This window comes from Adelges cooleyi, unplaced genomic scaffold (assembly GCF_023614345.1).
Source record: "Adelges cooleyi isolate 19-005CV unplaced genomic scaffold, UGA_ACOO_1.1 ACOO_flye_CR_arks_rails_tigmint_CR_PRNA_108, whole genome shotgun sequence".
In the NCBI taxonomy this organism is placed as follows: domain Eukaryota; kingdom Metazoa; phylum Arthropoda; class Insecta; order Hemiptera; family Adelgidae; genus Adelges; species Adelges cooleyi.
This window is the reverse complement of record NW_026095761.1, coordinates 10030000-10048577: the sequence shown is the minus strand read 5'-3', so window position 1 is coordinate 10048577 and position 18578 is coordinate 10030000. Positions and strand designations below refer to the sequence as shown.

Below are 18578 nucleotides of genomic sequence, written 5' to 3'. Positions count from 1 at the left end.
AAATAGAGTTGACAGTTGCTATAGTTAATAGCTTCAATTAGGTGTCGAGAAGACAGATTTTAACTAATTATGTAGGTCTGGAAGTCCGCCAAGACGTCTGAGATAGTACGCTGTTACACGATAGTAATTACTTTGTTAATTGTTAATTCGCGAAAATATTCTTAATTTGATGGCCTGTACGGTTCTATTACTTGTTGCGTTGTTATTGTTTTCATAAACTCGTACCACCCTTATTTAGTTCCCATGTTACTAACCCCGTACGAGAGAATGGAGGATATAAATTCCGAATAATAACAACAGATTGAAGGCCAAAACGTTTGGGCGATTATGAATCGCGTCGAAATAATTAGAGAAACATTAAATTGCGCAGGGTTTTATCTCTCAAAAAGGAGGGTAAATTGTTATCTTCGATGCCATTTTTCATTGAAATTATTATATGGTATATACATTGCGATATCCACGATTGTAATGTGTTAGACGGTATTAAGTATAATTAAGATTTAATATTGTAAATTTAATTGTTCTACAATTACAAACAGTTGATATAAAAACATGGATAAGTTAATGTACCATCCTTGACCATATTGTACATATTTTTGGCTTGGCACAATAAATTAAGGTTAGTTTTACAAAAACCAATATTGGTTTATTTGATCTGTCAGCATTTTTTTTTTATTCAACAGAATAATTTACAATGTGTATAGAATAGCTGGTAAATAAGATAATTATATATTAGACACTAAACATAACGATAAAAATAAACATAACGACATGAAAGAAGTGGGCGTTCAGCCTGTTCAAATCCCAATAGTTCCAAATTAGTACAAAAAAAAACTTCAGTACAAATAGTTTTAAATTCATTTTCGTCTAAATAATAATATTTTACTTTCTTGAAATCGGCGTTTAATATTTTACTTTCATGTACATATTATTTTGTTGTTTATATGTTGCACCATTAACCCAATCAGACTTTTCTGTTTAACGCAAATACTCACAATACTGCACATATGCTCGAAGAGTTTATCGACTGAGCGAATGCAACAACATAGCTGTTGTCGATATGAGTTACTCTTCTTTCTTGTTACGCCACTAGCGGCCTTAGCCCGCTCACTCATGGCCGTCAAACATATAAACTCGAAGCTCATGCGCGATACTATTACCGATCAAGCGATGTAGCCATGGCTCACTTAAAGCGGCTCAGCACTGACCGGACTATGCGATATGCGGAGCAATAAGCTTTCCCTACCGATTCCAGTCCATCCATGGAGTGACCGTTCGGGGCTCGTCAAGCCAACAAAGCTGGTCTATTGTAATCGTACGATGACACACTGTGGTGAAGATGCTGTAAATCAATTTTACAAATTACTCCGGAAGTTATCTTGAGGAGGGTTGTGTTATTCTTCCGCTAGGTTATTTTGAGCCCCAGTTTTTTTAGCGTTGCCTGTCAATAAAATACCTGCCTAATCAATTTAACGTAAGACTCTTATTTTCTCGAAAAGTATTTAAAATGTTATAGTTTTTATTTTTGAAAACATTTTTATTTATATTATTTTATAACATTAGAATAATTACTAAATATTTACTTTTTTTGAGTATTTTCCAGAGATCTATCAACTTTTTGAAACTTAATGTATATATTTCACTGCATTTTTTGAAATATACTTATAAAAATATAATTTGCTAAAAACTATGACTGGTCGATAACCAGTTTTGGTTTATTACTTTTAAAGTTATTCAAGATTAAAATTTGACACACTACCTTACTTCCTAAGTTTTAAACTTAAGTAACTTTAAAAGTAATTATTCAAAACTAGTTACCGTCCGACCAATGAAAATGTTCAACAAATTACAATTTGTAAAATATACAATCAAAAATGTAAGTTTTTTATTGTTAAATTTTAAATTAAAAATACTTTTAAATAACAAATAGGTTTGCCAAATATCATGAATTTGATTAAACTAGCTTATCCTGTAATGAGTTATGTGTTTTAATTTATGTGCTGTCGGGCGTGAGTAAACTGTTTAGCTATGAATTCCATGTTTTTGTGTCTAGACCAGTGATTTTATATTTTCATCCACTGAACCCACATTCACAAAGGATACGGGGAAAAACAAAAACAAATTTGTGCTTTATCAAACTTTTAAACTTCATTTTTTTTTTTTTTTTTTGAACCCACGGCCAAAAAAGAAATAAAATTATCCATATTGAAGGAAAGGATTCCAATATTTGTTTTGATTAGGAACTTATTTAAAAACTTGAAACAAATTATAACAAAATTATTAAGTGCTACAGTTGAAACTTACAGTAACATTTTATATTTAGGATATTTTTCTCAATTTTGATAGAACGACTGTGGTAGAAGTAAGAACTTTTTTTTTAAAAAATGCACCTTCCATTAATGGGTAGATTTTAAAACATTTTTTTAACGTCATAAAAATACTATCCTTTTAGCTTCACATTAAAACTAAAATATTTTTTGAGTATTTAAAATACTCTCTTTAAACACACCACAAATGTATTTTAAATACCAAATACAACGATGTATTTCAAATTCTTTGTACGAAAATGTACAACAATGTCCATTTTTGTGTACCTATTATATTCATCTCCCGCAATATAACCGCCGTTCTGTAATTTAATTATTATGTGCTTCATTATAACTTCATTAGTGTCTTTCATCTTTTATTTTCAATTTAAAGCATGTAGTCATAGATTGAATGCTGTGAGCTTATACAGTACTGTGTATTTCTAAACATAATTTTATTTCCCAAGTCATCACATTAAATCTGTTGTCTTTACTCAACAAAAATATTATTACTTAGCGATGTAACCATGGTTACATCAGTCTCTTCCTATATGTATTCCCGTGTGGTCGTTATGAACACAACTCGCCTTCCGAGCTTTTTTTTTTAATGACATTGATTACAACTCGGCATCCGGCACATAAAAGACGTATACTCAGTACTCAAGGGATGGCGTCGGTTATTGACACGCACATAGACTGGCTCCGGCCGTCGCTTTATATTAGGTTATTAAAGAAAACTAAAATAACACGCGTGTATGCTATAACTTATAAGTTGTGCAGTATACATATAAGGTACATACAAAAAAAAAAAAAAGTTTTGAATAGTATTATCAAAATAAGTTGTCGGTATTCTATATCCTAAATTGTCTCACACGGAAAAAAATATATAGTTGGATCTAGTATAATAATGGTTGATATACAATTAGGTCAATTAAATGTGAAGTTAATTTAGTTAAACATTTAGTTTGCCTAACTAATTTATTCAGTCATTCAAACAGTAATTTTATAGTGTCCCAATCTTAAATATATAGTTTTTTCTGAGAATCTTTAATTATTGTTAAAGAACTTTTAGTTAAATCAAAAGTAATAGTTAATTAAAACCCAATAATTGAAAAAACAAATTACTTAATGTTTAAAATAATATCAAAGGTGAAATTAAAAAAATATATTATATACACTATTCGCACTATAACAAAAAAGTTTCAACGTGTCGTAAATTTAAGAAGAAAAAAAATCTGTACGTTTTTTGGTATTTTTTTTATTTAGAAGAGGAGTGTCATTTGGAATACCTTTCAGGTATGAGTTTTAAACTATGGGGTTGCTACATGAAAAAATCGGTTGAGGGGTTAAAAAAATATCATTGGTCCAAACACAATAAAAGTACATCATTGTAATTTGTAAAAGCAATACCTTCTCAGCTCTGCATCGATGCTAAAAAATAAACTCGCAATTACCTATAAATTGTTGAAAAAATATGTAAACATAATAATTGTATATTATGTATATTTTTCTTTTTGTCAATACGTGTATAATAAATAGATCAGTATAGATCAAAAGTATTTAACTGACTTATATTATACATTTTGAGTATAATTGGTAAATATTTTAAATATTTGTAGGGTTTAATAACTATTTATTTTAATTTAATAATTATTTAAATAAATGCAAAATCAAATAAAATACTAATTACTAACTGTTATAGTAGACACTAGTCACATATAGCTTGTTTTATTTGCAATTATCACATAACAGTTGAATAAAAATTATTCGCTTCTAACTATACAAAAATCATTTTGGATTACAATTTATATCTTGTCTTAGTTTTTACATTGAGAAAACTACAGATATTGGGCTTAATTTTTAAACAATTTTTTTCACTTATAGATCGAATATTATCTGCATGGTTTGCATCTACTTATTTTTACATATCTTATGCTATATTTTGTATGTCTTAATATTGTTAAACAGAATTTATGTTTGTAGACTTAAATCGACTACAAGACTTCAACTATAGTAGTCATTATAAAAGTCAATTGTAATAATTTAGAAGGAAAATATTTATTTAATTAAACTGTCCAGTACCAGTATACTTAAAGTAAAGCTTTCGTACGCAGCTGTGATCGTAAAATTTTGTTTTTGGTATTAGTTGATTTAAGTGGTTTTTTCTTTGTACGAGTTCAGAATTTGAGAATGGTCATTATTCCAAAATGTAGCAAGGTGTCTGTATAGTATTTTTAAACTTGTTTTCTGCCCATGGCTAAACTAACTAATAATCAAACTTATTTGCATAATTGTTATTAATTTTTTTTATATAATCGAGTTAAATTGCGTAAGTACATACTAATACTAACGCGATTAAACAATTAGTATGTATCTACTAATTACTAATAGTAAGACATTCAAATGGTATTGAGAACTCCAGGGTTCAAACCAATATAATTTAATGAATAATAAATACATTATAAATTTAGTTTTATTAAGAAAAACGTATAAAAAACAACCATGATGCTAGATCGTGTCTACAGAGAAACATTAATTTAAATGGTTTTCAGTGAGGGTATTAATATAAGACAGTCTTTTAACAGTTAATAAGTTCCAGAAGTGATACCTTAATACTGATTGAAAACATAATATTATGTCCATTTTCAAATCGCAGCGTAGCGGCTCATTGATATTCAAGAATAATCTTAAGAGGCCATACTACTTATTAAGGCGTTGGGTATAGGCAATTTTTTGTTAAACTATAATCGGAACTAAATTAATTTTTGATATTTATTATGATAATATTGAGGATATTTTATTGTGAATTTTTATATCAGTCTTTTTAATAATAATATTTTTTTTACAAAAAAACCTCGTTTACCCAAAAATTCAGAAAAAAATATTTTCTTAGCTTTTTGAAAAGACGGTTACTTAAACTGTGCCACGTCCCCTTAGAAGAGCTTATTAAAGTAGGCTGTATGTACCTAGTTTTTTTACTTTTTAATTACACTGCTTAGTCCTTAACTAAAAACTAACGGCTAAGCCCTTAACGCCAAAATTCGTTTGCGATATATTTTGTGTCATAAAAAAAAAATCAGCAGCGGTGTTCCTTGAAGTATTTTGCCCCTTAATAATATATTATGTGTTGCAAAACTAAAGTGTATATAATATATTACAATGTCTATATTATACACTAAACAACAAACGTGTATGGGTAATAAATAATAATTGTACCATAAAGAAAATAATTTAGCATACAAAACGTAATTATGTACGCACTGCGCATGGTTTCCTACACTGTTTCTGAACCTGTTTTCTCTGACCGTACCCTTATCATTAATTTTGCTTGGTTGATGGTTCGAATTGCAACTTCGTAAACACAAGACACTAAACATATTTAATTTAGTTGTTTGTGTGCGAGATTTAGCAATTACTAGGTGTAATTATTAATTTTATATAGCTAGAATGGTGCCACCAACCCCTTGTCAGAGAACCTCACCGCCTACTGCAACACCTAATTTACAAAGTGTGACTCGTGACAGAGAGAAATATTTGGAAGATCACAATTTTCCATTTTGTGAAGTTGCTACCAAGTTTGAAAAACTAGCAAAAATCGGCCAAGGCACATTCGGGTACATACATAGTTGATGGTTAATTTAACCGTCGTTATTGACAGACTAACATTTTACAATAAGCTATAACCCTAAATCACAAATAGGATAACGTAAGATGGACAACGGGTTTAGCTACTACGCTTTTGTATCTTTCTTTTTCAAGGCTGTGCTTATTTTACAATTTTAAACAGATATACATCTGTTTAATGAATTCCAAAAACTTTCGGAGAAAAATGTCATGGTTAAGAAAATCTTTTTTTTTAATCATGTGCTCCAAAATATTCAGTGTACGACGTATGCCCTACAATCTAAAATATGATGAAACAAATTGTTGATGATTTTTAACAGTGCTTTTTGATGATAGCATAAACAAGGGGCTTATTATATAGAATTAAATGTTTAAATAAACCCTTAATCACAAAAATAATTCTCTATAGCGTTAAGGTATTTCGACAGCAATCTTACTATCATCATGCGCTGATAATGATAACATAGCTGCCGAAATACGGATATGTTATTAAGAATTATTTTTGTAGTTGAGGGTTTATTTAAATACACAAGTGTTGCTTAAGTTTTTTCTAAATTAAGATGTTTATCAACTAGCAAGTTTTAATAATGATTAGGTGCCTATAAAAAATGTTTTTAAAAATTATTAGGTGCCTTAATTGTATACTTCATAAAATACTTTTCTTTCCCTCAATTTTTATTTTCTCTGTTAAATAGATATTTTAATGTCAAGCGTAGCATTAACATGTACAATTTTTCACTTTGCTGTATTCACACATGTTACTCACGGATGCGTTGGCGCAACAGAAAGTAACGCATGTTAGTTTCTTCGCTAGTATTTTCTCTTTTGGGACATAGTTTATCTGTGGACAACTGATAATTTATTTTACATATACAGTTGATCCGTATGTATGCATAACAATCGAATTAAGAAGTACATAGTGAGTTTAAGCTCAGGCAATATTTGGCATTTAATAAACTTTTTAGATAGCAATAACCTACATGTTAAAATGCTTATAAAGAAAACGTGAATTATCGGCTAAAAGTAGTACTAGCCAACAATTTTTTATGAAAATTACCTTGTATTCATAATTTTATAACCAATAGTTATTTTTCAAAATTAGTTATTAAATAATAACTATTTTTTTTTATTTTACCGGATTTCAAAATTTGTTCAAATATATATGTCTGAGTTTGCCAGAATTATGCGAAAAGTGCAATAATATAATATTTTTGGATTGATTAGTTTTGGTTGATTAATACTGTTATAATGCTTCATTGCCAAGTTTGTCGAAATATTATATATTAGTTTTCCGTTAATATAAATTTGATTATTTTAATAAATATAATGCAACAAATAGTAATAATATTATATTAGTTCTATGAACTATATAATATATTATTAAATATTAAAATAATTAAATTTGAATCACAAATAATTAATTACATGATATTAATTATTTGTTTAATATACTGATGATGGATAATAAGTTAATCGTTTATTATTCATTAACAGTAATAGCATAAACAAACTCTGATATGTTCTCATATTATTAAAAATATAACCACGTTCATCACCAGTCCGATATTGGCCACCAACTAACTAAAATATGTCTATTATAATTTATATAAAAAAAAAGGATTAAGTAAAGAATACATAAAAATATGATAAGAGATAACAGTGCAAAAACTGACCTATTAGTTGTCAATATTATAAATAGGCCCTTTTAAGCATGACATGCAGTACATTTTACAATTTTAAAATACATTTTATTTATATATGAGTATTATATTTGTGTAATACTTTCAGAGAGGTGTTCAAAGCCAGAGATAAAAAAAATCTTAAGAGAATGGTCGCTATGAAAAAAATTCTAATGGAGAACGAAAAAGAAGGAGTAAGTTTTAAAAGAAATGTTATTTGTTTGTGCTTAATTTTATATATTAAAAAAAAAAATGTTTAAATTAAATAAAATTTAAATCAATTTTTTAAAAAAAATTTCTCACTAACATTTACGTTTTAATCAAAATCTTTAACTTTTTATAAGTAAAATATTATGTAAATTATACTTAGGACTTATGACTATTCTTTAATAGTTAAATATATTTTTATTTTTTATTATTAAATTCTTCGTTTGAAATTGATACCATAATTTGTTAATTAAGGACATTAACTAACTAACTCTAAGGAAATTGTACAAATTGATACTAGAAAATATTATGTAATGTAATCATGTCTTTTATTTATTTTTGTAAAATTAATAAATTTTTAAATGTACATAATATGTTTTACATTGTTATTTTAATTTTTATTTCAGTTTCCAATAACAGCCTTACGAGAAATAAGAATATTACAGCTGTTAAAACATGATAATGTAGTAAATTTATTAGAAATATGTCAAACGAGAGGTAAATAAATAATAATTTATAAAAAATGTGCTTCTGAATTAGACATTTTAAAATGAATATAAATATAACTAAAATATTAGTTTGATACTTTTGGCAACTATTGTTATAAATTGGACAAAGTATCAAACTTGGTCGTAGAGATTTAAATCCCAAAACAAAGGATTTCAAATTTTTGTCAAGCCCGGGCCTACTAAAGAAAATGGAATTTGTAATTTTGATTTTATTCATCAGCTTGACCCCTTTGTTTATTATTATAAGCAGGCATTAGAAAATATATTATTTACAACAAAATAATAATGATCATCAAAATGTGTGACAATTTAATATGCAAATTTAATTGGTGTACATCGGTTTTTCTATACTTCTTTAGTTTTTTAGTAATGTATTAAAAAAAAAGTAACTATAAAGTTAGTTTATCTTTTTAATATAAAAATAATACATTTTTTACGAAATAAAACCATAACGTTTCCTATTAGTTTAAAACACATTTTAAACAAATGACTAATTCAACTATTTATGTGTGCATTGCACAAAGCCTATTTATATACTAATAATAAAACATATGTTTAACTTTTAAACTATTACAGCTAATCAATTCAACCGTTACCGATCAACATTCTATTTAGTATTTGAATTTTGTGAACATGATCTGGCTGGATTGTTATCTAATACTAAAGTAAAGTTCAGCCTAGGTGAAATTAAGCAAGTAATTCAACAGATGCTCAATGGCCTTTACTACATCCATAGTAATAAGGTAAATATACTTAGGACTGACCTTATGTGTAAGTTGGTGGAGTCTTAAACCATGACCGTGTATCAGATCTTACACCGTGATATGAAAGCAGCAAATGTCCTGATTACAAAAACTGGAACTTTGAAGTTAGCTGATTTTGGCCTTGCACGAGCATTCAGTGCACAAAAAAATGGCCAACCTAATAGGTAAATTCATGCTTGTTTATTTGTATTGTTTATTATTAGAGAACTGATAATGACCTTAAAATTATCCTAAAATCCTTATAAAATGACCATAAAACAATGGAAAGAAGAATAGGTAATGAACATTTTTACAAAAAAAATATGTATATTGTTTTCAAAAAAAAGGATGTTACATATCTAAATATTAAATAAAGTATTTTTTAACTAATTAATATCCATTTAAAGATGAATAAAAATAAAACATTATTTAGTAATGTTAATAAAAAATCAAAATGTGCAAAATAACATAAAAAAATATCTAAAATTGGCATTAACAAGTAAAAATTGGTATCAATTCCTGATATTGTAAAATAAAAACATACTAAACTAAATGTTTTAAAATACATTTTTTTCACTTTGGGTATTGTGCTAGCCTTTAAGAAAAAAAATGTAATTGCTTGTTATGCTTGTTTTTGTGTGTTAAAAAAATCCTTTAGCATACTGAATTAAAATTATATTTCCATCAACTGATATTGGAAATTAAGGAAGATTACTTCTTGAGATTGTGCTTTAGTATGTCCGAATTCTTCTTCTTTTTTTCTAATGGCTAAGCCTTGTCATATCGAAAAAAAAGACTTCCACTCTTCTCACTTAAATGCCAGTTTTCATATCTGAATACCCGTTGCATCCAGCCATTTCAATCATCTGTCTTATGAATGTCTTCCTCTTCCTTTGCATCCATTGCATCCAAAATGTTGGAAGGGGTTATGTCTTATTAAGTGTCCCATAAGTTTTCTGCTTCTTGATCTAATGATGGATAGCAATACTCTTTTCTCCCCTACTATTTGGAAAATTTCTTCATTGCTCTTCTTTTCAGTCTAACTAATACAAAGTAATCTTCTTCAGGTCCACATTTCCATTGCTCCTATTTTTTTTTATCTTGTACTGTTAAGGTCCAGGTTTCACAACCATACAATAAAATATTCCATACGTAGCTTTTGGCAAAATTTTTTCTGGTCTAAAGACTAAGATTTTATGTTTGTGAGCAGTTGTCTTTTTTATGTGAAAGCTCTCTTTGTCATGACTATTTGTTGTCTTATTTATACCGAATATCTATACATGTCACTGTTTAGTGTACTTCCTAAATATTTTTACTGCTGTACCTGATCAATTGATTGTTATCTAATTGTATGTTGACGATAGGGACTCTGCTCTCTTTACTTACTACTATTTGTTTTCTTTATACTGATCTTCATAAAGTATTGTTTTAGTATTTCATTAAATGTAGCCAGTGATTGTTGCATGTCTTTCGCTGTCTCTGTTACCATGGCCATGTCATCAGCAAATCTTCTACAATGGATTACCTTTCCATTTATTTTTACACCTTAAGCTTTTACTTTAAGTTCTTGAACAACTTCTTCTATGTGCGAATTAGGTTTTATTTTATACCCAGAAAAATAGCATGTTTTTGCCTGTTATTTAAAAAAAAAAATGACTTACCTCTATAAAAACTAAGTTTTTAATTTTTTTACAATAAAAAGATTGTTTTACAATTGAACATAATCAGTGGTTTCACCTATTTACTATTAAAACAATTACCAAACATATTAACAAATTCAAAATATATAAGGCTAGGCACAATATTTTTAATATTATAATTTATTCTGTTTTGTTTAGATACACTAACCGAGTAGTCACATTATGGTATCGTCCTCCAGAATTGCTACTTGGTGATCGTAATTATGGTCCGCCCGTGGACCTGTGGGGAGCCGGTTGTATAATGGCTGAAATGTGGACACGAAGTCCGATCATGCAAGGAAATTCAGAACAACAACAATTAACATTAATATCTCAACTATGCGGGTCGATAACGCCTGAAGTGTGGCCCAAAGTTGAATCATTAGATTTATATAATCAATTAGAGTTAGTGAAAGGTCAAAAACGAAAGGTTAGTAGCAGTTAAATTTTAATCAATTTATTTGTTTATAAATTTACTTATTTTTCTAAATTTTAAAGGTTAAAGAGCGACTGAAACCATATGTACGGGACCCAATGGGCTGTGACTTATTAGACAAATTACTAGTGTTGGATCCAGCCAAAAGATTTGATGCTGATTCAGCTTTGAATCATGATTTCTTCTGGACAGATCCAATGCCTTGTGACCTATCCAAAATGTTGTCACAACAGACTCAAAGTAATTTTGAATATTTAGCACCTCGTCGACTAAATAATCATCAGTCGTCAGCTATGAGACCTGCTTCAGCTGTTGCTAACCAAAGTGCATCTACTTCAACTACTTCAGGGTTTCACGAACGAGTTTTCTAGCGCAAGTGACCGGCAGCTTATGCGGCCACTTCGAAAACTAAGAAATATAAACAGTAATTCAATTATTACAATTATAAGGGTTTATAACAAATATTAATTTCTTATACATATTTTTTATATATAGTATGTTGTTAAGATTTACCTAGAGGGTAACTTTTGTTTGTATTGTAAATAAACTGACTTTATGATATATTATGTAAAAACGTTGATCCATGTTTTTGAAACAACATTAATTGACCAGTGAACATAACTTGTTTGTACAAAGAATTTTAAGTTTTTAAATTCAATATTGTAAAAAAACTAAATAATTATGTCACTTGTCAACATTTACTAATTGGCGGTAATTCACTTGACCATTGATATCCTAATGTTTCTCTTGTGACTGATCAATTGTAATAATTATTGACTAGTGACATTATAAGTACTAAACTAAACTCGTATTATCATTTAAGGATAAACCTTGTTTGCTGATTTATTGTCTAAATGTTAATTTGTAAACTTGTTAAAACTATATGAAGATATTCATTTGCAACGTGTAAGTTAAATTAAATTTATTAAAATAGGTATTAAATATTGTTGAAAAATAAATTTTGTTTAACATTTATTTATTTTGTAATTTTATATTCACTTAAAAATTAAAGTAATGTGTTATAATAAAACATAATTATGTTATGTATTTGTATACATTGGTGTAATCTGGGGTCTTGTTTAGTACCTGGAATGCACAAACTCCTAAATTGTAAAAATTGAGTTGTATAAAGGGGCTTTATAATATTGTCAGGGCTTAAGCGAACCACCATTTTTGTCCAAACAATTGCTCATTTGTTGATGTTTAGGCTAGATTGAATAAATTTAATTTTATATAGTATTTAGACGCCAAACAGCAGCTCTTTGAAAAAAATCTTGTACTATTACCTATTATAAGTACTCGACAGGCGACAGCCAATAAAACAATTGGTTTTTTTAATAATTGTGGATGATTAAGGTTATTTTAAGTCTGAAGACATTGTGATTATTTTTTGAGAAAATAAAAGTAGATATAGATAGGCATTTATTGTTATTTTGTTAACGAGTTCTATAATATTAACAGATTTAAGTAATATGTAATCTTCAAACTATTCAAATTACCATAATAATTAGGATGGTTTTAAACGAGATGACTACAAAAATAAACATTGTGGTTATGCTCGCGAAATAGTATTACACCAGAATGCAGAAATACCTAATTTTATTGATCTTTATATTATTAAGAGGGAGTCATACCTTCAAAAAATAATGATAAAAACGTGTTTACACTTTATGAAAATGCGAAAGTTCATAGAAGAAAAATATTGTTACCGTTCAAAACAGAACTTAAACTAGGTTCTCTCGTCGGTATTTTTAGAAAAATGAAATTTTACCTTAAACGAGCATTTAAAAAAAGTAAAAACATGTCAGTATTAAAATATGAATTGTGATTGATGGGTAAATAATATCAACAGCCGACGAGAAATCTAGATTAAGTTCTCACTATTTTGTAAAAAAAAAATGTTTATGATTATTATTTAGCCAATAATAGAAAATGTGGGTATAGCTGTTTCGATGAGAAACAATTTTTAAATCGCTGTCGAGGATGCTGTGATAGTTTCTAAAACAAATGAACTGCCAAAAAGAGTTCTAATTACTGGATTGTTAATTACACATCACAGTTTAACCGTTAAATTAAGATTTTTCAAAAATTGTTTATACCTAAATTCTTAATAAATATGAGGTATCACGTCCTCTTAAGAATTTTAATATAACTAGTAAAGAAATAAATATTTAAACCCTTAACCATAAAAATAATACACTCTATAACTTATAAGCATAGTGTCCATAAGGTGGTTAACCTTTTTTCTAGTTTAATATAACTCTTCACCCAGTTTACCGCACGTCTTCCATTGATACATATTACAATATTATAAAAATGTGTTGCGTCGATTTTAGCCTTTAGTCCCTTTATGTGTATCATGTGCGTATCAATATTATGTGTATATACCACATAAATTACTATAGCAAGTGGGTGTTAAACACATTCAATTATAATTATATTGAACAATGCTTATGGCGTTTAGAATATGTCCCTTGTTCTGAGTATTTATATAAATAAAATATCTATCTGTGTATATTTTTGAATTATATATAAAAACAATAATATCTCTTGCCATCATTTTGTATAAGGTTAGATTATTTTACATAGAAATAATGAAAACTAAAATAATCATTTTTATTGTACTGTTGTATATATTATACTGAATAGCATAATAATAATAATTTCTGCAATTGCTTATCCTTTTTTTTTTGTTCACAGTCAGTTATTGACCAAATGACCATAACATGAATTCCACTTAATCATGTAGATGATCTACTAACTTAATTTACAATCTCTAAGCCACTTCTTCGGCAATAATTTAAAACTCATTATTTTATAATGCCGCACTCGAGTTATACGATATCCTTACTTATATTATATAACTAAGTGTTAAGTTAATTAAAAAATTGCTATTATTTCACATAGTTATATGCCAAAGAATTTTTTAGTTATAACCTACTAACCAGCTAGGTTCGCTTAAATTGAATAAAAAACAATTAACAGCGCAATGTTATGTTAAGATACCACTGTTATTTGCTCTAAGGTATCGATATATAGTAAGCCACTTTCACTTCCGATTGAAAAAAAGGCAATTTTGACATCCATCATTACAATATAAGGGTTTAAACATTTCACGTTAAGTATGTTAATTTTTTTGTTATCTTCAAAAACAAATAAAAAATCTGAGGTCCATGCACCTTATAAAAAGTATGCACATTAAAAAAAAACCACATATCCTGCGACGGGTTATCCCTCTCCCAAAAAATTGTATACATGTGTATACAATTTACAACAGTGTACCGCGTGACCGTTTGCTTCGGTCATACCTGTTTTCATGACGTTTGATAACTAGACAGGGATAAATAAGAATGCACACAAATGATAAAACTGACAATGGTTTTTAGACGATAGAAGAAAATTATGAAATATAAAATTAGGATTGAGTTTATTATAAATAGATAACCTTTAAACTGCAATAAAACATTTCATATTTCAAATACGACAGACAGAAATCGTTTCAAAACTCATTAGTTATTACCTAGTCCATACAACAATGCATAACAAAGATAGGTATATACTATATTTTATTCTCCGTGTAAAGTTACCCATATGTAGTATGTACCTACCTCTATTATTTATAAATAGTTAATAATGTTCCAATATGTGTGTGTGCGTCTAAATTTCCAGTAAACACGCCTAAGTATGATATCGATTAATAAAAATAGTACATGGTATATACCCAAAGAGACCCAACTTGCTCAATTCGGATCGATTTAAGTTGAATCTTTCGATTACCGTTACTTTCAATAGATAACATACTGTGGCGAACAATAATTAGGTAGGTACTACGGCATTGAAAAACCTAAGAAAAAATTGTCATTATACAGTTCAAATTCACTGGAGATGCACTACAACGGGGGCAATTTTTCATGCTTAATCAGCATCGGCTGTTACCCTTGACTGAGTAAATCAGGATGTCTGAAGTCGGCTCTAACGAAATGTTCCACGCACACTTTTCTTGTTTTGTACAGGAACATTGCGCCTCGTTTCAAATACAACTCGACCAGATCGGATCGACCACATGCGAATAACCATTGACTGCAACTGTAGAACCAACGATAGACCGATTAACGTTATAGTCACACTGTGTATTTATGAATATTTTGTACATTGTATATTTACCGATAGTATTGTTTGGGAAATCTAGAATAGGTTTTTTTGCAAACATTACCATCCGAGTTGCTCTTACAATTTATTAACCATTTCGCATTTGGTTCCGTGCGTTGTTGTTGTGTCTGGACCCACGATATCCCCTAAACCGCTGAACTGATTTCTTCATGTAAGAAGTCCAGTGGCGGCTATCTTGCAAAATAATGGTGTATAAATTTAAATTTCAAAGCCATAAACCACCCACCCACCCTAACACAGAATTCTATGGACTATTAGGTACCTACACTGTGTACAGTACACACTCATAACACAACTATATTATTATTTAATCCTATGATAGTATGACTTTATACAAGTCACTCATCCACCATGACCAGCCACCCAATTTTAAAGGTGTATCGACGGATACAAATTTAGTATGAGAAAGCCGCCACTGAAGAAGTCTTTTGATCAGAAATCATTCCTAAAAGGTACTTTATTCGGCTAAATATTAATGATGGTCATCTATTTCCCTTCAATATATTAAATGTAATAATAATAATAGTTATACAATATTGTTAAAAATATAATGGTAATATTATTTCGGATTGATTTTAGTTTTTTAGCCCCCATAGAAAAAATAGTAAGCTTCACGCAAGAAAAAGAAAAATATAAATCCGTCCATAGATACGCCAGAAAATGACTTTTACGAAAGTAATTTTTGGATCAAACTTTCGCCAATAACTCGGAAAAAAGTGACTTAAAAATTATTTGGCTTATTAAAAATGGCTTTAAGATAAATTGTTATCAAATATTGCCTATCCTTACCCCTTAATAAATAGCGCTTTCTGTAAATCAAATATTATAAGATGCCAAATAAGTAGGCACGGCTGCGTTTATCAGTTTTTGTTATTATTATTATAAATTTTATAAAAATAAACTCAACTATGGTTCGACAAGGCATAATAGACAAAAAAAAATATATATAAAATACAGAAACACATACATTGGACACTGGCCGGGCCGGGCAACCTTTTGCCTGCATCCCCACATACTCATCAAATTTTAATTTAACAGCAATGAAAAAAATCTATAATACCTATGATTATTGTATACTATATAAACAAATGTTTAACTCAAATCAATTTACCAGTTACCTAGCATATAATATAATAGTATCATATGACATCTCTACTATTAACTTAATAAAATATATGAAGTTTGAAGACTTATCATTACAGAAAAAATGTCAAAATGTAAATTTTTTGTTTTTAAAAAATATTTTAAAATTGCATTTTGGGCTTGGTAGGAGATTAATTATTTCAAAAATATTATTTAAAAAATGTAGGTAAAGACTAAAGTATTATGAAATTATTTCAAACGTTTTATTTATATTTTTAATATTATGGTAATTTGTAAAAGCAGGCAGTGTTAAATTTTTAAATTAAATAAAGTTATTTTTCTTTTTTATTCTAATTAATATACCTATGGGAAATTATATTATATTTAAATTTGGATTATTCACAGAAGTAATTTCAGTGGCCAGTGCCAAATGTATAATTTGTTTATCTACAACTATTTACATAGTTTTCAATAGATACTTAACGTTGGCAATAAAAGGACCACCAATAATTATTATTCATAAATAAACCGACTATTAAATTTATCTGCCATCGGTTTGTTATAGCGTACAAACCAATTTATAAAAATACATCTGCTATTATATGATAACGTTTTGGTAACTACTTGATTTTTATTTGTATGGCTAATCTTTTCGACATGTATTCGTGGGTATACCGTATATATGTATTTATTTTTTGTATATAACAAACGCATATCGGATGTTGTGCTATATTTACTGCAATAAAACTATATAGTCCCATCTTTAACGAAAAAAGAGTTGTAGAACACAACTTGTATTATTATTGCTTTCAACTAATAACAACAAAAACATTTTTACAATACTTATTCAAAACTTAAAATGCTCAGCCATTGGCCATTACATAATCTTAAGAATTCACATGGATTCTATTCTATTAAGTTAATTATTTTAAGTAAGGCTTTAAACAATTAAATTATAATTTAATTAAAGTGAAATATTTCATTTCAAAAACATTACTGGTTGTTTTAAAAATATTATTTGAAGAATATTACTTCGTATTCGGGTTTAATTATTATAATTTATGGCTTATAAATATAATTTGATACATCCAAATTTTAGGACGTAGTCATGCCTTAACGTTCTTTCTTATGCGTTGACGATGCATACATTATATTATGTAATACATTTAGACTGTTGAATAAGTAATAACATTTTTAATAATTCTTGTTAATTCCGTTTATTATTCTAATTTCCTATTATGAATACAACAAGGTGTTTATAGTACAGTTTAAATTAAAAAGTACTTCAAGAACTTAAGTCCAGAGATTTGTATTGTGTGTGTTCAAAATCATAGTATTTTACTTAGACTTTAGTGTACCTAAAGTCACGAACTATTTTTTACTGGAGTAGCATTTCTAATAGACATTTTATATGAGTGACTATCGATAATTTATTGCTTTTAAGGTGATGACTGATGAGCTATATTCGCGTAATTTGGTCAAACGGTTCCAGAAATAATGTATGGACACACATAAAAAGAAAAACATATCACTGTAAAATCAATACATTCTCAGCTTTACTTCGAAGATATTATAAAGAAAGGCTAAGATGCCTGTTGCCTGAATGGACAAGTTTTTGACATCTGTACAACGTTTCAATTTATTGATGTGGAATTTTGTGAGCTATCACTTACGAAATGTTGTATTAGAAAAAAAAACATTACCGGATCATTAACATTCTAATTCTAGATGCATGTTCTAATTTAAAGATGATTTTTATATCAATTAAAAAGTTTTATGGTTTTTATGTTAAGTGTGTATTTTTGTTGTTACATAATTTTAATGGTAAAGGCGGGAAGTGTGTTTTTTTTTATTGGGATAATTTTCATTTGACCATATTCAATTTTTCTCTGCATTTTATCATTTAAACGTTATCACGACGTTTTGGAATCGTCTAAGTACATCAATATTCAATCCAAATTACCGAGGGATAAATCAATACAATGAGGAACAATAGATTGAAAAACTGTAAATGGCGATTTGTTGCCGTCAGAACACACATATAATTCACAAAATATTTGTCATTTAACGAAAACTAAATCATTAACAACAGTCATAGTCTTATATTATACAGAAAAATACTCAAAATAAAATTTTACTGTG

At 28.2% G+C, this 18578-nt stretch overlaps 1 protein-coding gene across 1 annotated transcript; it reads left to right on the top strand.

Moving 5' to 3' along the window:
* Positions 1 to 5648: 5648 nt before the first annotated feature.
* On the top strand, positions 5649 to 12158 carry LOC126839321 (cyclin-dependent kinase 9). Its single transcript, XM_050574593.1, has 7 exons — positions 5649 to 5920; positions 7719 to 7803; positions 8224 to 8314; positions 8902 to 9068; positions 9135 to 9253; positions 10907 to 11177; positions 11246 to 12158. The coding sequence occupies exons 1-7, from the start codon at positions 5754 to 5756 to the stop codon at positions 11552 to 11554; spliced, it is 1209 nt and encodes a 402-aa protein (XP_050430550.1). The 5' UTR covers positions 5649 to 5753; the 3' UTR covers positions 11555 to 12158.
* Positions 12159 to 18578: the final 6420 nt, after the last annotated feature.

What these genes read in the sequence shown, in the direction of transcription:
- LOC126839321 (XM_050574593.1), top strand. Translation starts at nt 5,754, where the DNA reads ATGGTGCCACCAACCCCTTGTCAGAGAACCTCACCGCCTACTGCAACA. An exon ending in TGGAGAACGAAAAAGAAGGA is followed by an intron (nt 7,804 to 8,223) that starts GTAAGTTTTAAA and finishes TTTTTATTTCAG; the next exon opens with TTTCCAATAACAGCCTTACG. An exon ending in AGAAATATGTCAAACGAGAG is followed by an intron (nt 8,315 to 8,901) that starts GTAAATAAATAA and finishes AAACTATTACAG; the next exon opens with CTAATCAATTCAACCGTTAC.